Raw genomic sequence first — 24,852 nt, 5'->3', positions numbered from 1 at the left:
TAGACATTTACTATATATGGTGAAATAAACATTCATTATATATGGTAAAAGATATTCACTATATATGCAAATATATTTATAACACCCCACCCCCCTTAAATATTTAATTGACAGATAATGTACCTCGTTAAAATCTTACTAGAAAAAATTCAGTGGAAAAAAAATTTAGTGAAGGAAAAAAAGTACACATCTCTAACAATACGTAATAGGTTGTCTCATTAAAAACCTTACAAGAAAAATTCATTGGGACAAAATCTCATAAGGAAAAAAGAGTACAACGCGTATTAATTCCCCTAATAAGAACATCCTTGAACCTTTGCATCCCGATCTTATGCACCATCTTCTTGAAAGTTACAATTGGAGGGGACTTAGTGAATAAATCAACCACATTATCACTTGAACAAATATATTGCACGTTAATATCACCATTTTTTTGTAGCTCGTGTGAATAGAAAAGCTTTGGCGAAATGTGCTTCGTTCTATTTTCCTTGAGTTCTCCCGTAAGTTGTGTTGTGCATGCTGCATTATCCTCATAAAAAGAATTATAGGTACTTGTCACATTTCAAATCACGTTTTTCTCAAATAAGATGTATCATGGACCTCAACCACACACATTCTCAGGTTGCTTCATGAATAACTATTGTCTCAGCATGGTTCGATGAAGTGGCTAGATAGACTACTTTGTATATCTCCAAGATATGACAGTACCCCCCACATATGAACACATAACTTATTTGAGATCGAACTTTATACGGGTCAGATAAGTACCTAGCATCAACATGACCAACAAGATCGGGACTGCAATCTTTAGAATAAATAAGCTCATATGTTTGATCTCGTTTCGATGTCTCCTATCAAGAGCAAAACTATACTTTGCTAACAAATTAATCAAAAAAGGTTATATCATGCCTTGCAATATTTGCAAGATACATTAGTGCACCAATTACACCAAGATATGATACTTCAGGACCAAAGAGTTCCTCATTTTTTTTAGATCGGAATGGATCCTTGTTCAATTATGCATGTTTCTCATTTAAGCAAATATTCTATTTCTTTTGAAAACTCTCCAAAAGTTTCAATAATATTCAAACTATCAGTTTATCCCTTATAAGGATAGTAAATAAATTTTTCAGAAACTTTATATGCTTCAGGCTTTTTGAAACCTTTAGGTATTTTCATATAGATTTTTGTCAAGTGACAATATCCAACTTTTTCTATGTGACATCTTCTAGTGTTTGAACTGCAAATTAAATAAGTGTTATGCTTATCAAGACGCATCCTTTCATATCACTTGATAAATATTTCTATGTCAGCATGCTTAATAGACGTAGAATTCAGATCCACGTAATCTTTCACAATATTGCACAAATATTGTGTCAAACATATCATTGATGATATATAGTTTTGTATCGGTTCACAGTGTGACATAACATTTTGAGATCTCATCACTTTATTATTTTTAGGTACCTGAACCTCTCATAAGGTTTCATGAACTGATATGTCGTAGGATCTTTAAGAACACATTGCCTTTTTATTATGATTATTTGCTCCGTATCTTTTTCAAGGATTATTTCATTTGGAATCGATTGGTCTATCACGCTTCACGCATGCATAGACCTTGTCCTTCAGGGATACAAAATAGGAGCACTTGCAACTTAAATATGAGATGCTTTCGACATTTGACTTGAATTATCTCTTGAACGAGGATCTGATGATAATTCTTAACATATTTTATAGCTGCTTATAATCTCTCCCTTATGTTAGGAAAACTAATATACATCCTCCATCTTCTTTCAGGAATCCATCTTTATGCATTATAGTATATTCATTAATCGTATACCGCACATCAAAATTATTAGACGGACAACATGTAGTTTCTGACTCAGAACCAACTTTGAGGAGAAATTAATCATAATTTATTGATTTGATGCATGCAAGTAATTTTGTATATAATGTTTCAAACCGACACATGAATTTTGTTCTCATTAGCAGTGGTTCAGCTATTTATTGACGATATTCAATGACAAACCATCATCATTAAGATGAATTGTCTTGATTAAACAATCTGAAAATTAAGTTCTTAACTCAATTTATATTGAGCAAGTAACTTTATGAATGTCAAACTGCAGATTGACAATAACGTACAAGTGATTATCTTATATCGATGCATCGTAATATATAACATGACATGTGAATGAGCCCATATTCACCTTTTATATTTTCTAAATTTTAAGGGAACCAATCCCAAAATTAGTTGGTTCAACTAGCTTATCACGAGAACAAGAAACATTAGAAGTAATGAAGAATTCTTTTAATTTTTCAAATATACTCAATACTCAGTATGCACATCTTTCAGATGTCGCAATTGTTCATGTCAATTTATGAATTTTTATTCTAGCAAGCTTTAAATTTACTATGACATGTACCTTTTACTTTAGTAAACGTCTTGTTTACTATGACATGAATAAATTTCAGATTTACTACTTCAGAAGTAAATTTTAAAATAACTCTTCACAATTATTTTGCCTCTTTCGAAGGTGGATTGTGATTTCCTTACAACCACGAGCATGTTCGAATTTATAGACAGTCACATTTACCCTCAAGGTCTAGATCTGTATTTATAATAATCAAAAGTTCTCATTCCCCAAGAATGAAATATAATCGTGTCTTAAGAATATCAAATTATGATAGCTTAGAACTTCTTTTAAGATATTGCTACTTCAGGAGAAAATTGAGGCATACATATGATGTAGAAAATTTTTCTCTAACATATCTTATGATCATAATATGAGTGTAAAAATATCATCACTTTTGATGATCATTATCATATTTTCCCTCTACGTGTATATTCGTACATTCAATCACTTGTCTTCTTTTAGACATATTATGCATCGCTACCACATTCACTTCTGAGAATGAAACATATTCAGTGGGACGTGTCTTATGACTTTTCACAAACACCCATATTGCCTTAGCCATCATAATATTACCAATATGGTATATTGAGATTCAATTTCAATATCTTATCCATATAAAGACGTCTTAGGCATATATTCGATGAAATTTGAACCCAACATCTTATCATCATGGTGCATTAGAACTTCTAACCCAATGACTTACCCTCTTAATGAGATGAAATTTAAATTCTTTATCATATCTTTTAACAATATTGTTCTTCATAAACAAATTTAAAGCATAAGTGGTTCCAAACCAATTATTTTTCCTCAAATTCAACAATAATTATATCATTAGTAGCAAAAGATAAATAATATACGAAATCACTAACCTTGAAATTACCTTTAGATTTATAATCTCACTTTGTCTTGGCAGAGTCTTGTGCAGATAGCGTGTTATAAAATATAAAGTAAATACAAGAAGAATAGTAGAGAGAGAATAGAGAGTAATTCTTATTTCTCTTGAGGGATTATTAAGGAGTTAACTACAATGAAGGAAAACCCATTTATTTATAGGTGAAAACTAACCTTAGGGTTTCTAACTTTTCCATAAATAGACATTCACTATATATGGTGAAATAGACATTCATTATATATGGTAAAGTAGACATTCACTATATATGGTAATATATTTATAATAGGATGAAAATTATAAAGAGAAAATGAGCTAATTTTTTGAGGTCTGCATACATTGACAGATCCAAAATTTTTATTGAAAATATTTGAAAAATAACTCATAGTGTTTAGAATTTGAACTTGAAACATCAAGGTGATTATGAATTTCCTCGATCAAAGTCAACCTATAATACTACTATTTTGGGGGCTTAAAATCTATAAACATACATAAGAAAATTTTTAAAATATTTTATATATATAATATAATTTTTTGCAGAGGGTTTCATTCTAGGTCAACCCCTGTTTGCATACTTCGTCTTTAGTCATTTAAAATTGAAGGGGGTGTGATTTCGTGTATAATATTTGAGTTCTTCACTTCCCAACAATATCTTTATTATTATTATTATTATTTTGAATGGAATTTGATTCCTAATAAGAAACTAGACCAAGATTAAGTTCAAGAACAACAAACTAAACAAAGTTATATACAACGGTTCACATTATCAAATTAACTCAACAGATTCTTGTAAAAACAATGTTTACAAAAAAGGACAAAACGGTAAGTTTCTTTTTAATGTTCCTAAGTGTTGGGTTAGAAATCGAAAGGGCGTCATGCGAGAACTTAAAATTGCAAATTATGGAGATGATAATTTAGATGACAAAGAAAGCTAAATTAAAAAACATAATATTGGATATGATTTGGCCAATTGGCTTAAATATAAAACCTAATATTAAAAATTATAAAAATTACTGAGAGATAAAATCTTCCCCTAAACGAAACTCTTAAAGAACTACATTGTTGATGATATGGTGTGGTGGTTTGAGAAAAGAGATCTTTTATTTATAGAGTTACAGAATCCTTTTTCTAAAAAAGAAGAAACCTAATAGGAAAAAGATCTTTTCCAACAAGAAAACCTTTTTCCATTAAGAAAAGTAATTTCTAACTATGCTAGAAAATCATGTAAAGTAGGAAAGTCAAGGAAAATCCTAACAAATCTCCCTTGGACTGAATTTTATGGTAAATCTATCTTGATCTTCTCTTCACATAATTTTCATATATCACTGCTGCTTACCATGATTAAAAATTAACATGGGTTAAAAATTGGAGCCCAATGCGTTAAAAATAAAGCATGTGTTGATTTTTTTGGAGCCTTGTGTTATAAGTGAGCAGAGTTAAAAGTAGAGTCTTGCGCATTGAAAGTTGGCATAGGTTAAAAGTGGAGCTCATGCATTAAAAATATATGATCGAGTTGAAAGGAGCCCTAGTATTAAAGTAAGCAGGGGTTGAAAGTTGAAGACCATAAACATGGGTTAAAAATCAATTTTGTTTAAATAATAGAGCAGCAGGATTATTGAAAATATGACTAAAATTTCTTCTCCACAATAGTTGGACAAAAATCTTCATTATTATCAAATTAGTTGCAAATTGATTTGAACTGCCTTTAACTTGTCTTCAACCTCGTTTCACTAAACCATTGGACCTTGAACCGTAGGCTTTAATGTCACTTATTGAATTTAAAATTGAGAGCGTGTCATGCGGGAGCTTAACATTGCAAATCATAAAGATGATAATTAAACGATAAAGAAAAACTAAACTAAAAATATAATATTGAATATGGCTTGGCCAATTGGACTACATATAAAACTTAATATTAAAAAGTATCAAAACTAATAAAGATAAAATCTCACCTTAAATAAAACTCTTAAAGGACTATAGTGTGGATGATATGGTGTTGTAGTTTGAGATGACAGATCTTCTATTTATAGATCTACAAAATTCTTTCTCTAAGAAAGAAGAAACCTACTAGGAAAGAGATCTTTTCCAACAAGGAAACTTGTTTCTATCAAGCAAAATAACTCTAATTATGGTAGAAAGTCATGTAAAGTAGGATATTCATGGTAAATCCTTACAAATCTCCCCTTGTTCTGAATTTTCTGGCAAGCCAATCTTGTTCTTCTTCTTCACATAATCTTCATATATCATTGTTGCTTACCATGATTAAAAGCTGACATAGGTTAAAAATTAGAGCAATATACGTTAAAAATAAAAGTATGAGTTGATCTTATTGGAGCCCTATATTATAAGTGAACAAGGTTGAAAATGGAGCCTTGTGTGTTGAAAGTGAGCATAAATTAAAAGTAGAGCTCATGCCTTACAAATATATGCACGAGTTGAAAAAAGTCCCTACCATAAAATTAAGTAGAGGTTGAACGTTGAAACCCACAAACGTGGGTTAAAAATTAATTTTGTTTTAATGATGGAGAAATAGGATTATTAAAATGGTTGAAATTTCTTCTCTATATGTAGTTGGACAAAAATTTTTATTTTCATCAAATTAGTTGCAATTTGATTTGAACCGCATTGAACTTGTCTTCAACCTCGTTTCACTAAACTATTGGACCTTGAACCGTAGTGTTATGACCCAAGAACAAAGATCATGATGACACTTGTTGCGATGTACCTTGACAAATATGCCTATCACCTAATCTGATACAAAAAGGAAAAGGAAAGGACAAAAATACCCAAGTAAGACTTCTAGAATCAAGTCGAACCACGTAGATATAATAAAACCGAAAGAATAACATCAACACACGCAACCATAACTCCCAAAACCTGGTGTTAATAGTATAAAAACTACTAATATAATTCCGGAGTTAAATACATCAGAAAAATAACCACAGAGTAATAATATATGTCTCCGAGTACTAATAAAGATATAACTAATATAGAAAGATAAAGGTGAACTCCGGATGTATGAATGTCCAACCGCTACCTTGAGTAATCTGAAGGCACCCGAAATCAATCAGTTTGAGGCGCACCCAAACCTGAAGCTGCATTGAAAATGTAAAATAGGAGTGAGTACGGTCTAGTTGTACTCAGTAGGTATCATAAGACGACCGAGCAAAGCAGAAAATAAAGCATACAAAATACACACTAAGGGCACGTCACCTGCAATAAGAAAATATCCTACAACGGTTGCCCACACCGCTTGCACTACCAGTTCTAATATAACACATATATTGCAACATCACACCACGATAGGATACAAGTACATATTGTATTACATATAAGTAGAACATGTATATACAAGAGCATCAAATACAAGTAAAGGAAGATACAACAAATACATAGATGAGAAGTTAATATGGCAATACAACAAAATGAAATACAATAAAGTAAGTACAATGTATATGATGATGATGATAATGATGCACGTGGTCAAAGCATAATCACCGGAATCATCGCATAATCCCCGTATACACCTATGGTGCTAAAGCTTTTCAACATAGGACCCATGGAAATTCGTCAACCCGTATACAATCCACATATCTCATATCCTTTCCGGCATATCCCTAAAAAAGGGTTTTATAAGGTGTTACAATATCTCCTAATTGACACATCTTTCGGGAAGGGTTTTAATAAGGTCTTACTAGTGTTTCTTAGATGTTGCCACAGTGGTGTCAATGTTTCATGAATGAGTATGATATGAGGACATAATGCTCATAACCAATCACAATGAGTATTTTCACAACCAACCACATGATATATTTTTAAAACCAACCACAATAATATATTTCCACAACCACGTGAGCCAATATCCACTCATTATTTCAGTTTCATCTACGAATTTTCACATGTCTCATATGCCAATAAAGTATGAATATAATTATAGTACACCAATGTTACCATATTAAGCATCTTAACAACACAATACAATTATTTACATGTATTCTAGGCAATCAATATCACATAGTACCCCACACGGTCACACATATCACATAATAACTTAATTTCGACAGTTACATCACATATAAACCCTACATGAGTACAACACATAAATAACCATTTTTCATGATTAGTCTACACCCTTAACATGCATTTATACCATCATTTACTACCTAGACAGTCTGAAAGAGTTAAGCCATAACCTACCTCGAATGTCAAAACCGGTCTGCTATACTTCGAACCAATGACCTTACTTTTCACGAATGAGCTCGAACTCCATTAAAAATATTATATAGAAAATCTACGCATCAAAACAATACCAATGACACTCATATTGGCTACTTTTGGTTCGTGATTAAAATGGACCCCGTAACGAGGTTATCAAAAAAGAAGGGCAAATCATAACTTTACTTTAAAAATGCATTTCTCACTTTTTTTTTTAAAAACCTGCAGCTGAAAACCCAAGTCAAATCAAGTAAAAATGAGGTTCAAATAGAAGAAAAAATATTTTAAAGCTTTACCAGGTAAAATATTTAAAATTCAAGTTAAAATCAAGAATCAGAGTTGTTTTGAAGGTTAAATTGATGAAAATCTAGTAATTATAAGATTAAAATGTTATTCAAGCGAAAAAGATTGAAGTTGGGATTTAAAATCAAGCCCTAAGATTACTGGGGTTTGAAGAAATTAATTAAGAAATTATTAAGAAAATGGTGAATTCTTACATTAAATTTGTAACACAATTAAGAAAAAAATGTTAATCTAGCTTTCAAGCTCCCACAAGCTTCACTTTTAGGCTCTCACACTACTTTAGGGTTTAACTTTCAAGAGGTCAGATGATAAATGAGTAAATGGGCCCCAAAAACTAATTTATTGGTTCAGAAAAATCTGCACCAGCAAAGAAAAAAGCTACTGTTTTTTTAAAAGTCCAACCCAGACTTCGACGTGATGCTCGAAATTCATTCGGGGTTTGATATATGCAAATGAACTATGCATCCACACTAAATTTGACGTTTCAAATGCGTTGGCGAAGTCAGATTTTTAAAAAATCATCATTTTCGCAAAGTTGATCCCCGAAACCAAGAATTATAATTTTTCAAATCGAGGGTCGAAATGACATTTAAGCCGCAAAATCACACCAAGCATGTTACCACCCTAAAATTGACGTTTCAGATCTACTGAAGAGCGGGATTTTTCATCCTAGTTTGTATCGACCAAATGTGGACCCCACACCCATATTTCTATTTTTTCAACTTTCCGATCATTAGGTCGAAATGAGGTTGGGCACACCAGGACCCGAACCAAAGGTCTACCTAGCCTAAAATTGATATTCTATAGATTTTGGCATAGTCGTTCAGCTATCCATCCCACAGTTCAAAAGATACCAACATAAGTCCAAAATAAGACTCTTGACGCCATAAAAGATCATAATATCATATAAATGGTACCAAAATGAATCAAAAATCATGCCAATCACCCCCACACCCCAAAGATATGATAATGCAACTATGTGGAGGGGTAAAACAGTCAAATCACACAAGATTATAAATTTCACATATTTTCTCAAAAATTTTTAGTCGTTACATCATCCACCACTAAAAATTCTAGTTCATCCTCGAACTAAGGCAAAGAAATACCTGAATCAATGAAGAGCTGGGGATAAGAACTATACATATCAGACTCAATCTCCTAAGTATCATCTACTGGTCGATGTCACCACTGAACCTTAACCACAGAGATAACTTTAGAGCGCAGTCACCTAACATACCTAACCCTAATGGAGACTGGCTCCTCAACAAAGGACAATCGCTCATCTAAGTGAACTGACTCTCAATAAACAACATGAGACTCATCAGGAATATAGAGACAAGCATAAAAACATAAGAAACTGGATGAACAGCTGATAGATCAGGGGGCAAAGCCAAATCATAAGCTACATCACCAACAGTCCGAAGAATCTCAAATTAACCAATATTGGGGCTAAGTTTGCCTTCCTATTCTAAAACCTCATCACACCCTTCATGGGCGAAACTCGAAGAAAGATATGATCACCAACACTAAATCTCAAGGCACAAAATCTATGATCAGCATAACATTTCTGCCTACTCTGAGCCACTCTAAGTCTATCCTTAATGAACCGGATTCTATAAAATGACTCACGAAGCAAGTCCGTACCTCGAGGTCTCACCTCTAAAACATCAAACCAACCCACTGGAGAGCGACAATGCCTACCATACAACGCCTCAAAAGGAGTTATTTCAATACTGGAATGGTAGCTATTATTATATGCAAACTTTACTAAAACCAAATGTTGTCCAACTGGCCACTAAAATCCATCACGCATGCACGAAACATATTCTCTAAAACCTAGATAGTTCGTTTTGACTAACCATCAATCTCGGGGTAAAATGCTGTACTGAGATCCACCCGAGTACCCAACTCATCCTGAAAAGTCTTCCAAATGTGAGATATGAACATGGGACCTCGATTTGAAATAATGAACACTGACACACTGTGAAGACGCATAATCTCACGAATGTAGATACGGACCAACCTCTTAGTACTGAATGCGACCTGAATCGGAATAAAATGAGCTGACTTAGTCAATCGATCCACAATGACCTAAACACTGTCAGAACCATGAGATGTATGAGGCAAACCAGTCACAAGATCTATGGTGATTTGTTCCTACTTTCACTCGAGAATGGGCAACCTGAAGCAATCCACCAAGCCTTATATGCTCGTCCTTTACCTGCTGACAACATAGGAAATAAGCCATAAAATCCGCTATATCTCGCCTTATACCAACCCACAAGTAGTTCTTTCTCAAATCATGATACATGTTAGTTACACCTGGATGGATGGAATATCTAGAACAATGGGCCTCCTCCAAGATCAACCTAATCCAATCACCCACTTTTAGCAAACAAACTCAACCCTCAATCCTCAAAACTCAATATGAATTAAGTGAGGCTTCCTTAGCCTCCCACTCACCACCTTATCTCGAATCAACCTCAATCCGACATCGTCAAACCTACAAGCCCGAGTCTGCTCTATCAAAGAAGATCTAGCCTCCACACATGCCAAAACACGCTAGGTGTCGAAATATCAAGCCTAACCATCTGGATAGCTAAAGACTGAAAATGCAAGGCCAAGGGCTTTTCCTGGGTCAAAAGATGCGCCAAACTACCCATGCTAGTCGACTTTCGGCTCAAGGCATCAGTAACCACATTAACCTTGCCCGGATGGTAGAGAATAGTCAAGTCATAATCCTTAAGCAACTCAAGACAATTACATTGCATTATATTAAGATCTTGATGGGTGAAGAAGTACTAAAGGCTACGATGATCTGAGAAGATCTCACAATGGACTCCATACAAGTAGTGTCTCTACAACTTCAAGGCAAATACTACTGCACACAACTCCAAATCATGGGTAAGATAATTTTTCTCATGAGGCTTTAACTGATAAGATGCATAAGCAACGATCTTTCCCTCCTGCATCAATACAACACCTAATCCAATACCTGAAGCATCATAAAAGATGGTAAAACCCACGCCCTTCCTGGTAAAAGTCAAGATAAGAGCCGAAGTCAACAAATCTTTAAGCTTTTGAAAGCTCTCCTCACGAGAATTAAAACACTGAAAAGAAATCTTCTTCTGGGTCAACTTGGTCAGCAGAGCTGCAATAGAAGAGAAACTCTCAACAAAACGCCGATAATAGCCTACTAAGCCAACAAAACTTTGAATCTCGATGTGAAGTAGGTCTAGCCCAATCACTAACCGCGATAATCTTGGATGGATCAACCATATTACCTTCCTTAGTCACCACATGAACCAAGAAAAAAATAGACTTCAACCAAACCTCGCACTTAGAAAACTTAGCATCCAACTTCTCATTCCTCAATAACTGAAGCATGATCCGCAAATGCTCCCCATGCTCAACCTCACTCTTGGAATAAACCAAGATATCATCTATAAATACAATAACAAAGGAGTAAAGATACGATCGAAACACCTGGTTCATCAACTCCATGATCGCAGCGAGGGCATTGATCAACCCGAAGGACATGACCAAGAACTCATAATGACCATATCAAGTCTAAAAAACTGTCTCAGAATATCTAAATATCCAATCCTCAATTGGTGATAACTGGACCTCAAATCAATCTTCGAAAATAACGCAACACTCTAAAGCTGATCAAATAAATCATCAATGCGAGAAATAGCACACGTATTCTTAACTATCACCATATTCAACTGTCGGTAATCAATACACATATGCTTAGACCCATCTTTTTTTCTTCACAAACAAAAAAGGTGTACCCCAATGATACTCTAGGTCGGATAAATACCTTATCCAACAACTCCTGTAACTGATCCTTTAGTTCCTTCAACTCTGTTGGGGTCATCCTATAAGGAGGAATAAAAATGGGCTTGGTGCCCTCTTAATATCAATAGCAAATGAATATCTCAATTCGAAGTCATACCAGGCAAATTCGTAGGGAACATATCCATAAACTCACGGATAACACAGACAGAATCTAAGGAAGGAGGCAAAACAACATTAGTGTCACAAATATGATCCAAGTAAGATAATTATCCTATCTTAACCAATTTATGAGCCTGAACATAAGATTGAATCCTCTTAAGACCCGAATAAAGTGCACCCTTTCAAGATATCCTTGGCACATCTGGCGAAACTAAAGTCACGATCTTAGCAAAATAATCTAAGACAACATGATAAAGAGCCAACCAATATATACCTAAAATAACATCAAAATCGACCATATCTTACACAAACAAGTCTACCAAAACCTCACACCCAGCAAAAGTCACAACACAAGATCGGTGCACCTGATCCACCACTAAAGAATGACCTACCGGGTAGATACACAAATAGACATGGCAAGAGGCTCACTAACAAAATCAAAACCCGAAGAAAAATATACAATCACATAGGAGAAAGTCTATCTAGGATCAAATAATACAGATGCAGGTCTGAAACAAACCGAGACGAAACCTATAATCACAACATCAGAAGCCTCTACCTTAGGTTTGGCTGGGATATCATAGCATTTTCCATGACCACTAACTGTCTGAGTGGCCCCATGACTACCAACTGCTTGAGTGGCCCCACGACCACCCCACAAGCTCTACTGCCTCTGCCCCTCGCTCCTATGGTAGCCTCCTACCCATTACAATTGGAATAGGAGTAGCCCAAACCACTCGGTAGGGACAGTCTCTGGCCACATGGCCAATCTCATCACACACAAAACAACCTCTGAAACCAACCTCAACAGAAGAAGGTACAACTAAGCTCGAATGGCCAGCCTGAACTATTGAACTAGAAGATCCACCACTTGAACTTTGTAAAGCCTCCCACATTGGCTTACCATGGTATCCATGAGAACCTCTAAAATCTTTGCCTCGAGAGGTCTGACTCCTAAACTCACCAAAACATCGCGCCTTCTTGGTGCCTCCCTAAGATGCACTAAGAATACCATCTATCATTTTAGCATGATCTATTATACTCTAGAAAGAAGCCCCCAACACAAAACCATCTGAGACGTAGCCAACTGAAGGGAGACATCCAAACCCTTCTCAAACTTCTGAATCTTCTTAGACTCGGTGGAAATGCTATAATAGGAATATATGGACAAGGCATGAAACCATGACTCATACTTAACAATTGTCACAGAGCCCTGGTCCAGACGATCAAACTTATCATGCATCCGATCTCTCAAACTATAAGACATAAATCTCTCTAAAAAGGCATTAGTAAACTGATCCCAGGTTAACTCAGGAGCATCAACAGTCCTACAAACAACAAACGATCTCCACTAATCTCTCACAACATCTCTCAACTAATAAGATGTATAAGCACACCATCCACGTAGAAAGAGTGAAATACAGATGGGAACACAAAGTATTAAAGAACTTCGCGTGATAAGGAATAAAATGAGAAAAGTTTTCTAAGAACATCCTATATCCTCTCAAAGAGAGATATAGACATCTATGTATTGATCTATGAGACTCTATTAGATATCCTGTTTTTACACCATTGAGACCAATGAAACCTGACTACTCTGATACCAATTTGTCATGACCCAGGAACAAAGGTCATGAGGACACTTGTCGCGACGTACCTTGACAAATAAGACTATCACCCAAACTGATACAAAAAGGAATAGGAAAAGACAGAAATACCCAAGTAATACTTCTAGAATAACGTCGAACCACATAGATATAATAAAAACGAAAAGAATAACATCAACACATGCAATCATAACTCCCAAAACCTGGTGTTAACAGTACAAGAACTACTAATACAATCCCGGAGTCAAATACATCTGAAAAATAATCACAAAGTAATAATATATGTCTCCGAATACTAATAAAGACATAACTAATACAGAAAGATACAGGTGAATTCCGGACATATGAATGTCCAACCTTGAGTAATATGAAGGTACCCAAAATCAATCAGTTTGAGGCTCACCTAAACTTGAAGTTGCACTGAAAATGTGAAGTACGAGTAAGTACGGTCCACTTGTACTCAGTAGGTATCATACGCTGACCGAGGAAAGTAGAAAATAAAGCATACAAATACACACTAAGGACACGTCACCTACAATAAAAAAATATCGTACAACGGTAGCCCACACCGCTTGCACTACCAGTTCTAATATAACACATATATTGCATCACACCACGATAGGACACAAGTACATATTATATCACATATAAGTAGAACATATATATACATGATCATCAAATACAAGTAAAGAAAAATACAACAAATACATTGATCACAAGTCAATATGGCAAAACAACACAACGTAACACAATAAAGTAAGTACAATCTATATGATGATGATGATGCATGAGTTTGCCGCACAACGTTCAAAATTGTCGTACAATCCCTTATATACCTATGGAGCTAAAGCTTCCCGACGTAGGACCCATGGGGGGTTCGTCAACCCATATACAATCCACATATCTTATATCTCTTTTCTGGCACATCCCTCGGAAAGAATTTTATAAGGTGTTACAATATCTTCTCCTCGACACATCTTTCGCAGAAGGTTTTAACAAGGTCTTGCCAGTGTTTCTCATATGTTGTCACAGTGGTACCAATGTTTCATAAATGAGTATGATATGAGAATGTAATGCTCATAACCAATCACAATGAGTATTTTCACAACCAATTACCACATGATATATTTCTACAACCAGCCACATGATATATTTCCAAAACCAACCACAATGATATATTTTCATAATCACGTGAGCCAATATCCACTCAATTTTAGTTTCATCCACGAATTTTCACATGTCTCATACGCCAATAAAGTATGAATATAATCACAATACACCAATGTTACCATATTACGCATCTTAACAATACAATACAATACAATACAATAAAATTATTCACATGTATTAAAGACTATCAATATCACATAGGACCCCACACGGTCACACATCACATAATAACTCGATTTCGACAATTATATCATATATAGGCCCCTACACAGGCACAACACATAAATAGCCATTTTTTATTATTAGTTTTCCTCCCTTAACATGCATTTTGTACCATCATTTACTACTCAACCCAGTCTGAAAGAAATAAGTCATAACCTACCTCGAATGTCGAAACTGATCCGCTGTGCTTTGAACCTATGACCTTAATTTTCACGAATGATCCCGAACTCCATTAAAAACATCAAATATGGAATCTACGTGCCAAAATAAAACTAGCGACACTCATATTGACTACTTTTGATTAGGGGTCAAAACGAACTCGGAAATAGATTTTTCGAAAAAGAAGGGCAAAATAATAACTTTACTTTAAAAATGAGTTTTCCACATTTTTTAGAAACCTATAGCTTAAAATCCAAGTCAAATAGAGTCAAAACAAGGTTTAAATTAATGAAAAATATTTTTAAGCTTTACCGAGTAAAATCTTTAAAATCCGAGTTAAAATCAAGAATCAGAGTTGTTTTGAAGGTTAAATTGATGAAACACTAGTAATTATAAGATTAAAATGTTATTCAAGTGAAAAGAGTGAAACTGAGGTTTAAAATTTAAGATTTTTGGGGTTTTGAAAAATCAATAAAAAAATTAATAAGAAAAGAGTGAATTTTTACTTTTAAATCCGTAATAGAATTAATAAATAAATGTTAATCTAGCTTCCCAAACCTCCACAAGCTTCACTTTTAAGCTTCCACACTATTTAGGATTTAACTTTGGAGACAAGACAAAAACTGATTTAATGGTGCAGAAAAATCTGCACTAGCAAAGAAAAAAACTACTCTTTTGTTAAAGTCCAACCCGGACTTCGACGTGGTGCTCAAAATTCATTTGGAGTTTGATATATGCAAACGAACTATGCAACCATAATAAATTTGACGTTTTGGATGTGTTAGCGAAGTCAGATTAAAAAAAAACGTCATTTTCACAAAGTTGACCCCCAAACCCCCAAATCACAATTTTCCAAATCGAGGGTCGAAATGAGATTTAAAAGTCATAAAATCACACTAAATATGTTACCATCCTAAAATCGACGTTTTGGATTTGCTGGCAAAGTTGAGTTTTCCATCCGAGATCGCTTCGACTAAATGTGGGTCCCACACTCATATTTTTAATTTTCTAATTTTTTGATCAATAGATCGAAATGACCTCGGGTGCACCGAAACCCGGACCAAAGGTCTAACTAACCTAAAATCGATATTCCAGAGCTACTAACATAGTTCGTTCAACCATCCATTGCACAGATCAAAAGATATCCATATAAGTTTAAAATAAGACTTTCGAAGCCATAAAAGATCACAATATCGCATAAATGGTACCAAAATACATCAAAAATTATGTCAATCACCTCCTCACCCCAGAAATACCATAATGCAACTATGGAGAGGGATAAAATAGTTAAATCACACAAAATCACAAATTTCACATATTTCATTATAATTTTTTGGTCGTTACACATAAGCTCTGATGTCACTTGTTAGCTTCAAAATCGAGAGGGCGTTATGCGAAAGCTTAAAGTGGCCAATAATGGAGATGATAATTAATTAGATGACAAAGAAAAACTAAGGGAAAAGGCATCGTTTCCACCCTAAACTATACGTGAAAAGTCTAAGCCACATCTAAACTATACTAGTGACCTATTACATACCTTAACTATAAAAAAGTAATATTATTACCTCCTCGCAACCCCCATTCTAAGGCGCGTGTGTTACACTTATTTTAGGCGCGTCCAGTCTATTAAATAACAAAAGTAAACGACTAAAAACATTAAGGAAAAAGTCATCATTTCCACCCCAAACTATAGTCGAAAAGTCGAATCCACACCTAAACTATATAAGTGACCTATTACACACCTTAACTATAAAAAAGTGATACTTTTTACTGACGTGGTGCTGACGTGACAGCGCGTGTAAAACACTACACCACATGCAAGTGGTGGTAGCCTGACAGGGTGTAAATAGTTTCACTTTTTTATAGTTTAGGTGTGTAATAGGTCACTAGTATAGTTTAGGTGTGACTTCGACTTTTCGGGTATAGTTTGGGGTGAAAACGATGCCTTTTTCCAAAAACTAATCTTAAAACATAATATTGAACATGATTTGACCAATTGGCCTACATATAAAATCTAATATTAAAAAAGATAAAAACTAATAAAAAATAAAATTTCACCCTAAACAAAACTCTTAAAGAACTAGATTGTGTATGAAATGGTGTTTTTGTTTGAGAAGAGATAAATTATATTTATAGAGCTACAAAACTCTTTCTCTAATAAAGAAGAAATCTAATAGGAAAGATCTTTTTCAACAAGAAAACTTTTTTCATCAATAAAAGTTATCCTAATTGTGATAGAAAATCAGTTAAAGTAGAAAATTCAGAACAAATCTAATTGTAAGTTTGATATAACATAGTAAAATAGAGTGTCTACGAATTTCACGTTTAGGACGATTCACCGATATGAGTGAAAGTGTTAGTTGCTTCAAGAGGAAGGATTGTAAGATAAATTCTCTATGTACTCACGATATCAGATGAACGGTCAAACACAATAACTAGGACAAGAAAAAGTCAAGAGTTGACTATATGATTTACAATGTTTAGGTATGCACTAAAATTTGATCTACCGTTCAAGGATCTCACATATGCCGATTAATTAATTACTTCCCCCGTTTCAGAATAAGTGAATTGTTGGAATATTTATTAATGTTTTAAAATAAGTAAATAATTAATTTTTTTTTCAAATTTAGCCTTATAATTTTACAAGGTCAACTTTTTCTTTTTTTAGGATAAAAATAAAAAGTTGTATTAAATTTATATCTTTAATGTTTTTCCTTAATCTTTGTGTCAAAATCCAACAATTCATTTATTATGAAACGGAAGGAGTATATTTTATATATGTTCGTTACGAAAAGTTTTAACCCAACTTATTCAAAAGTAATTAATTCTTAATAGCATAAACACAAGTTTTCTTAAACATGTTTTTACCATATGAAAATAGTCCATTCATTTGGGGGTTGTTGATTTTTTTTTTGGGTGTGTGAGAATGAGATTTAATTCCATGACCTTTGGAGTATGTTGTAAATAGAAAGAATGACGTAAGTTTTGTCCCACATAGACGAAAATAATGTATTATTAATATACATAAATAGAAAAACATTTCACTCTGGCTTGCAAAATTAGGAAGATGGAGAGCTCTCGTGACATCTTATCAGTGTTTGCTCGAGTCGGCTTTGATTTTGATTTGACTTTTAACTTTTGAGTCGAAATTTTTCCATTTATTTTTCTCATGCCTCTTTTTGCGAAAGACAACAATTATTTTTCAAAATGAGTTTTGCCTCTTTTGTAAAGACATACCCAAAATTACGAACATACACCTCTCATTGGTTATAAATTTAAAGGTCGTACCTCAGATTTATGCACTGAAAATCAAATTATTCTTCCCCTCTTCTCAGCATTATTTTCTAACTAAGTGTGTGAATTTCTCATATCTTTGAATTTGTTGAAGTAATATAATTTGAAGTGTTGCTGTTACAAAATAGATTACTCCGTGCTGTGTATCATGTAAGTAATAAATATAAAAATCGATTCAATAAAGATAAGACCAAATAATAGTAGTCAGAGGTTTCACAGTAGGGGTGTGCAAAAATCAAACTGACCAAAAACCAAATCGATAAAAATGCAATTGAGTTGTTGTTATTGGTTTATTGAGTTAATATTTTTTTAATGATTTTATAAAAAATTTAATTGAATTAATAATTTAATTTTGATTTAATGAGTTCAAACATTACATTAAATAGGATATTTATTTAAATAATAAAGATGAATATAATAATTAAATTTAATATTTTTTGGATATGTGAAGATGGAGAATTTATTTATCAAACCTAATCTTTAGCAAAAATATTTTTAAAAGTCAATCGACGTTCATCTACCATCTGTAAATTGCAATAAAATAATGCAATGACAGAGACATCAAAATAATACAATTAAATCTAATCTTTACACATAAAATTTTTGCCAAATGTCGTCCGACACTCATCTACCACTTGTAAACAATAACAAAATAATACGATAATAGAGATATCAAAATAATACAACTAAACCTAATAAAAGTTCCTCAAAACCGACCAACATTTATCTATCACCTATAAACTGCAACAAAAGAATACGATAAAAGGGATATCAAAACAATATAATTAAACTTAAATTTTGCACACAAATTTCTTAAAGCCGATCGAGATTCATCTACGAACTGTAAACTACCACAAAATAACAAACTAATAGAGATATTACGATAATACAATTAAACATAACTTTACCTAAAAAAAAATTCAAAGCCGACTCACATTCATCCATCTGTAAATTAAAATAAAACAATAAGACAATAAAATATCAAAACAATACAATTAAACCTAACCTTTACACAAGAAATTCTTCAAAGCCAGCCGACATTCATCTATGACCTGTAAACTATAAAAAAAAATAGGCCAAACCCATCGATAACCCTCTGAACTTGGCACAATCTTTCACTTTGGCACCTTAAGTGGACGTTGTTCACTTTTGGCACCTCAAATAACATACACACGAATATTATTTTGACACTTTTAGCTGAATCAACAAAAATATCACGCGCCGATGACGTGTAAAAGTGATCAATAATATTATGACATTTGTCATTTTTTTCTAAATTAATTATTAAATAACTGTTTTTAATTAAAATAAAAAAATACCAATCAAATATTGACACTTGACAATTTTTTAACTTAATAATTAGTAAAAAGTTATAAAATTTAATTCTCCCCACCCCACCAATCCCCATTCATCTTCTACAACCAACCCACCCCCTCACCACCTGCCTGCACCCCTAACCCTCAATTATCTTCTCCAACCTACCCACCTCTCACCCTTCCATCAATCCCCATCCGTCTTCTCCAACCGACCCACCTCCTCACCACCTGCCCGCTCCCAACCTACCCACCCGCTTCCCCACCCTTCAATATGATATCATCTCCAATAAATAATAAAGTGTAAAGTGAAGAATTCGCTGAAATCTTAACACAGTTAGTAGAAATCTGTTATGTTTTTGTGTATGTTCATTAGCTTTGTGAATTGAAACATCACAATCTCTCAAAAAAAAAAAACAAGAAAGCTTACATTCACAGAAATGGTGAAATTTTTTTTCTTGATTTTCTCCTTTTTTTTTTTCCGTTGATTCGATTAATGAATAAAAAATCATTTTAAGAAGGGAACTCATTTTAAGAAACAAGAATGATTAAAATCAACACAAGGGAAAATCAACCATTCTTATTTCTCAAATAGCGCATTAACCTTGCTTCTTTCTTTTTTTTTTTCTCTGTTAATTAGATCAATGAAGGAGAAATTCGTGTATGGATGTGTCAAGGAAAGGGAAAAAATGGATTGAAAGAGTGAGGAAGAAAGAGAAGGAAGATGAAAATATTATGAAAATACCCTTGAAACTCGCTTAAAAGCGAGTGTAATACAATCTCTTTGCTGAATCAGCAAAAGGTGTCAAAATGACAAACTTATAGCTACATAAAGTGCCAAAAGTGAACAACGTCCACTTGAGGTGCCAAAGTGAAAGATTGTGCCAAGTTCAGGGGCTGCCGATGAGTTTGGCAAAAAAAATAACAGTGATCACAAAGCTTCGATTTTGATCCAACTAATTCTTGTCTGAGCGAAAATCTTGATCCTAAAGAATGATTTTGAATGAAAATAAAGAAATATATATATATAGGCAAACCAGTTGGTTCTCTAGTTTAACGTACATCTCAATATTTATAGAAGTATTTCCTTAATAGAATCCTATTTTAGGAGTAACTTTCTAATTGAACAATAGAAAGAAAAATATTAATTAATTCTCCTACCATATATTTTAGGAGTCCCGTATATTTTAGAAAGTAAAATATTATTTAATTTTCCTACCATATATTTTTGAAATCCCATATATTTTAGAAAGTCTAGTTAATATAATAAAAAATAATTAAATAATAAATTTAAGAAATAGTGAAAAAACAGTTTTATCTAAAAAAGAGTCTTTTAATAAAGAGTAAAAGGTTCAAATCACTTTTCTAAGGGTCTTTACACTTTTAATATATTATAGATACACACACATTATTTCTCTTAATTGCTCTTTAATTTCTGTAAACTAACAAACCTATTAAATTTTTTGAACTGACGTTCAATATTATATAAATTAAAACATATCATATAGGATTTTGCCTGCAACTAAGAAATCGAACCATCAAGGTCTAAGAATTGATAAACTGAAAACTGATAAGAATATCTTATTGGTTTAGTTATTAAATTTAAAATATTTAAAAATTAAAACCGACAAATCGAATTGATAATACAAAAACCAGAACCAAATTGATCAATGCACACCCCCAGCTCACGGTTTGGGTCAAAATCGACCCAAGTCGAAAAATCGATTAAAGAGGTCAAACTTTATTTGATTTGACTTTTACATTTTCAAAAATCAGTAATATTTGGTTTGGCCATCAAAAATAACTGAACCAAACCAATAATTATATAAAGTTTTAACACTTACAAGTAATCGACGACATAATTTTCAGCCTTTATTATTATCATGTTCCTGAGCACCTATCAACAAAGGGTTAACCAAGCTTTCAACAAAGATTTCTGCCTCAAAACACCCCCCATAAGTTCAGGAACTTGTACTCATTTGATTGACTCACCCTTTAGATTGTAAATCATGAAACGGAGCGAAACAATAGTTAAATTTTACCCTTATATGACTGCCAAAAAAATGGAGAGAATGACAGGGACGAATGCGTAGTAAAGATAGAATACCTAGGATAAGGAGGGCAACCAATGGTAAAAATCCTTTTCCAATGCTTCAACCCCAAAATCGTTCATCACCCACATATCAGAATGATGTCTCTCATAGCTACAGAGTACGATAGATCACTTCCTCTTTAAATCGAATAACACCCTCTTCATATTGGGTTGCTCCACCTTATCCCATGTCTCATTACCTAAATCAAAAGAAACAATGTTACGACTAATCTTGTAGCCATTGTTCTCACCTAAAGATTTCCAATAAAGCCTCCCCATTACACATTAGGTGAGCAATTTATAAAAGAGCCTTGAAAATCCCTACATGTTCACCAAGTGTCATCCATTTGTAGGTTTGAACTTAATAAGTTTAAATTTATTGGAGATAATAACTATTTTATACTCATCACGTAACTCGTCATATCCAAAACCATGGCCAAAAAATGAATGGCAACCTAGCATCAGTGTAACTCTTGACACTATCTTACACCTCCTAATTTATGGATTTAAAATACATTATTTAACTAGTGGCTCAGAAGAATTTATAATATGTCAAATCTATTTTGCTTGATAGATGGATCCCTCCAACTGTTTGGCTGAAATGTAACACAGATGGGACCTCCTCCATTTTGTTTGAGAGAAACTAATGACAACTTGATAGTTGCTAAAGGAGTGAAGATCCTAGATTCTACTAATCTAGTGGCTACATCTGTTGTTATAAGAGAAGGTTTGAAGTATTATTGGATAATAAGCGCTCTCATATCATCCTAGAAACTGACTATGACCATGATTCACATTCTTAATGGAAAATTGGAGATCCCACAGAGTAACAATGGAGGGAAACTCCAACAACATAATAAGAAATGCTATTTCAGTAAGAGAATAACTTTCCTTAAGAGAGAAAAATACTCTTGGTGATTTTTTTTCTAACTTAAGTTTTGTTTTTGCAGGTAATTATTAGTTTAATTCTTTTTAGGTAATTCCAAGGATAGGCAAATCAATCATTAACCTAGACAAGAATAACACTTCCTTATATGAGGATCAAACATACATATACTCAAGGATATCCAATGTTGGTTCAAGGTCTTAGATGGAACAGTTCATTTCAACAATAAATAGGAGACAAATAGATCTAACATACTTGCTAATTTACTGATGTATGCTTTCAGATTCTGAAGTAATTTCATTTGGTCTGAAGTATTACTCACCTAGTGGGAGCTTAGGGGCATTCATGTGATACAAAATCTGGACCTAAGAGATACAAATCTAGTTTAACTGCTGCATTAGTCCATTTCTTCTCCTTCTAGTCATAGTGAACACTTCGTACCTTCAAAGTATTGTGTAAGTTATCTCTTTGAAGATTTAGTTTTTAGATGGTGGTATCAATCTCCATCAGAGATCAACCCGTCAATGGTTGGGAGTAGATTTTTGACTTGATCATACTTAAGTTAACTCTTTAAGTCAAAGATATTTCAACTCCCTGCACGCCCAGATTTACATTTTGATCAAAAATTCATCTCGGCGGTCAAATCGACGACGATTAGATAGGAAACCCACCATTTCGGTTGGAAAGTCATATCAAAAAATGATTTAAATATAATTTATGCACAAATAGATATTAAAAAGAGGTTCTTTGCAATCTTACGTTTGGGAAGAGCTCCCCCACACCGGTGACAAATTGGAGGAGTTTCTAAAAAGGGAGAGAGTAAATCAACATCAGTTTGAGATGCACAACAGGAACAAGTTGTAACCCTCCAAGGTAGAGAATCTACCTTCCTCAACATTTGATTTGACGGCTTTGGAGGTCCCATCGATCACAGTTGAGAGTATATGTGTCGGATCCTTCTGGACAAAACATTTGTAGATCTCCTTTTGCTCGTCAAATGTGATGTGGAGCTCCAGCATATGGCGGTGGAAACGAAGAGTCAAGCTTCGAGAATATTCTTCTCCGCTTAGATACTCTTTTATCTTTTTCTTTTGTTTTGTTTTTAGGAGGTCACTTTCCTTCATTTTTCTTTTTGTTTTTTGCTTTTGTGTTTTTCCACTTTGGGCTAGATCACTTTTGGACTGGGATTCGGTACAATTTCACTTATGAATAAAACATACCCTTAAACCTCACCTTCTAATTAAAAAAAATTAGCATTAAATATAGTTGATATCCTTCTTATTTTTCATGATGTTTTTCCCCTTTTGTATCTTTAAAATTATTTTGCATATATATATATATATTGAAATGTGATAATCAATGAGAGAGGTATTATGAACTAATTGGAATTAATAGAGGAGAGGTAGAAAAGAAAAAAAGAAAAAAGTTTTAATGAGGAACAGAGTGAAAAATTGTTCATGACATTTACACTTCAGTATTTGTGAATTATCCAACATGATAGATATAGTATAACATAAGATCTTATCTTTTTCGTCATGACATACATGCCACCATTTCGAAATATAGTCAAGCAGGAACACCATCATAATGCAAATGGAATAAGAAACAACAATAAGTACTGAAGTGCAGGAAGTGAAAGAGAGAAACAAGGTTGAATGTATCATTTACCTGATTTGTTGGGATAAAAGCTTGCTTCAGATTTTTAGGACAGTGGTATTAGCTCCTTGTTTGAGCTCAACCTGTTAAAAAAGATGAAGTGGTGAAAATCTCAAATAGAATCAGGTAAATAAGGAAGAAGAGAAAAGGAAAGAATTATCTGAGGTCAGGAGGTATGGATGTGTGTTGGTTAAGATGGATTAGTCTCCGATTGGGTAATTTCATGACATTAAACGCGCAAGATAAAATGCACTCAAAGCTCAATCTAAACTTTGGATTGAAACTTTCAAACCTCAGAAGAGAATAATCTTTTCAATTCTAAGTCAAATACATAAGATTGAAGCTGAGAAGCAGTGAAGAACAACAACAAACTCAGAAAGGTTTCATCATCTCTGTGTGGAACCGAATTTTAACGAGGAAGAGGATAGAAGAAGCTGGACATTTTCTGATCGTCGAATTCATCGATGAGATGAAGAAGAAAGTGAAGAGGCGGCCACTTTACTTATTTGGTCTTGACATAGCTGACAGGTTTTTGTGGTTGTAGTGTGTTGGATTTTTGGATTTGGGCCGATTCTCATGTGTAAATAGTTTGTTTTAATAAAAGGCCATTTTGGCCTATTTAAATTAAAAGAAAACGTATTTTTTTTTATGTTTTCAAAAAATTATCTT

At 33.5% G+C, this 24,852-nt stretch overlaps 1 protein-coding gene across 8 annotated transcripts; it reads right to left on the bottom strand.

The window, feature by feature from the left end:
• Positions 1-6,269: 6,269 nt before the first annotated feature.
• LOC107842822 lies at positions 6,270-24,754 on the bottom strand. Of its 8 annotated transcripts, none has more exons than XR_007044758.1 (4): positions 23,414-24,754; positions 23,287-23,331; positions 21,657-21,841; positions 6,270-6,401 (listed from the first exon to the last, which is right to left on the bottom strand). XR_007044758.1 is itself a non-coding variant. In XM_016686850.2 (3 exons), the coding sequence occupies exons 1-3, from the start codon at positions 23,649-23,651 to the stop codon at positions 21,771-21,773; spliced, it is 354 nt and encodes a 117-aa protein (XP_016542336.1). In that variant the 5' UTR covers positions 23,652-24,754; the 3' UTR covers positions 20,152-21,770. The 8 variants fall into 8 exon arrangements, 1 of the variants encoding a protein (XP_016542336.1); XR_007044757.1 differs by lacking the exon at positions 6,270-6,401 and adding an exon at positions 19,123-19,181; XR_007044761.1 differs by lacking the exon at positions 6,270-6,401 and having other exon boundaries at positions 20,152-23,121.
• Positions 24,755-24,852: the final 98 nt, after the last annotated feature.

Source organism: Capsicum annuum, chromosome 9 (assembly GCF_002878395.1).
Source record: "Capsicum annuum cultivar UCD-10X-F1 chromosome 9, UCD10Xv1.1, whole genome shotgun sequence".
NCBI lineage: Eukaryota > Viridiplantae > Streptophyta > Magnoliopsida > Solanales > Solanaceae > Capsicum > Capsicum annuum.
The sequence above is the reverse complement of the archived record's forward strand: the minus strand, read 5'-3'. Positions and strand labels throughout refer to the sequence as shown.